We start from the raw sequence: 1,580 nt of genomic DNA, 5'->3' as shown, positions 1-1,580 counted from the left end.
AAGGTACTGAATTGGTGGTACCACCCAGTTGCAGTAATAGCTACACCACTACATGGCAAACAAGTAATTTACTACTAAAAACACTACAAAGATTTGAATTTAGTTAAACTACCACCAAGCTACTGCAAAATGTAGTTAAATTACATGTACTGGAACTACTCCCCAACACTGTGCACATGATACTGTACATGAAAATATCTATGACATTAGTTTTTAATTTTTCAAGGCCCTGATTAGAATCAATATAAAATTGACATCAACAGAACTTAACATTTCATGGACTTCGGCAAAAGCATAACTGTGTCCCCTTTTCCTATAGTAAACTATGACCTTGGTAATATCCATAATGTCCATGTTATGTGTTCTGAAGGTCAACTATCCAGGCGTGTCTTCTTCAGACATGACTCCTATCCCGCAGCAGTTTGAAAGAGAAGGCCAGGTCCACTGTGTAGGCTAGCAGAGTAATGCTGGCCATCACCGTTTCCATGATGACCAGGGTGGGCCCAGTTTTCCCATCTGTGAGGTCTTGGCCGCTGTTCCGTAGCTGCAGGACTCTGGTAAAACACAGTATGGTGGCGACCACATAGAGAAGCACCCCTGTCAGACTGAAGCCGGCCAGCAGGCGGTCAAAGGGCAGGGGGCATCGCCCAGCACAGTCCCCTAGAAACACCATCACTGTACCCAGGGACATTAGGAGACAGAGGGCATACACCGCCCCAGACACCCATAGCTGCCAACCTACAGCTACCAAAGCTCCACGGACCTGCTCCACTATCAGGACGATCATCTCACATCCTCCCCAGAGCTGGAGCACCTTGAGCAGGCCGGGCATGCTGGCCATGTAGCCCTTCTGGTCCTGGGTCTGGGTGCGGATGAGGAAGGCCTCGGTTGCATAGGCCAGGAAGGTGAGACACGACACTAAGGAGGCGGCGATAGGACGGGGCCAGACACCTTCATGACCCATGACCGCCCAGGGGAAGGTGACTGAGGCGCTGAGGGTCATGAGGGCGGCGAGAGCCGCCACAGTCATGGTCAGGTTCTTCCAGGAGATGGGGAACAGGCTGTAGAACTGGATGATGTTGATCACTTGGATTAGGAGGGTGAGGATAAAGAAGAGGCACCAGGTGAACATGCAGAGGATCCTGAAGGAGGGCAGGTGGGTTTCAGAGGTCAGCTCCGAGGGAACCATTGAGGCTACCAGGCTGAAGGTAAGGCAACCGGACAGAAGAGCCCACATACGCACCAGCGATAGAGGGCTGGTCAGATCACTGGCCTCCAGTACAATTACAGGCATGGTGGTGGTTCCCAAACAAAGTCCAAAATGAGAAAGTCCAAAAAGGCTGTAGGCAGAGGTTTATAATGTTGTAACGGGCTTTGCTGTTGCGCAACAAAGAGGTGTCTTGCTTCCTCTAATACATCTCCAAACCTCAGTTTGGACAAGCTCAAATTCAAGTTGTAACGTCTATTTAGGTTAAAACAGAAATTTGCTTCCACCTTCTGCAAGGATGTCAACAACCTTAACCAGGACAATGTACTGCACCAAGATAGAGTCAACTCACAAAAATATTTCCCAACAACTG

General features: G+C 49.1%; 1 protein-coding gene across 1 annotated transcript; it reads right to left on the bottom strand.

The window, feature by feature from the left end:
• Positions 1-394: 394 nt before the first annotated feature.
• LOC123482250 (myeloid-associated differentiation marker-like) lies at positions 395-1,189 on the bottom strand. The gene has a single exon (XM_045209301.1). The coding sequence runs from the start codon at positions 1,187-1,189 to the stop codon at positions 395-397; it is 795 nt and encodes a 264-aa protein (XP_045065236.1).
• Between the last annotated feature and the right edge of the window lie 391 nt (positions 1,190-1,580).

The sequence above is a fragment of the Coregonus clupeaformis genome, chromosome 30 (genome assembly GCF_020615455.1).
Source record: "Coregonus clupeaformis isolate EN_2021a chromosome 30, ASM2061545v1, whole genome shotgun sequence".
NCBI classification, from domain to species: Eukaryota; Metazoa; Chordata; class Actinopteri; order Salmoniformes; family Salmonidae; genus Coregonus; species Coregonus clupeaformis.
This window is presented reverse-complemented; position numbering and strand designations above follow the sequence as displayed.

Excerpts from the sequence above, each read along its gene's own strand:
- LOC123482250 (XM_045209301.1), bottom strand. The coding sequence starts at position 1,189 with ATGGTTCCCTCGGAGCTGACCTCTGAAACCCACCTGCCCTCCTTCAGG.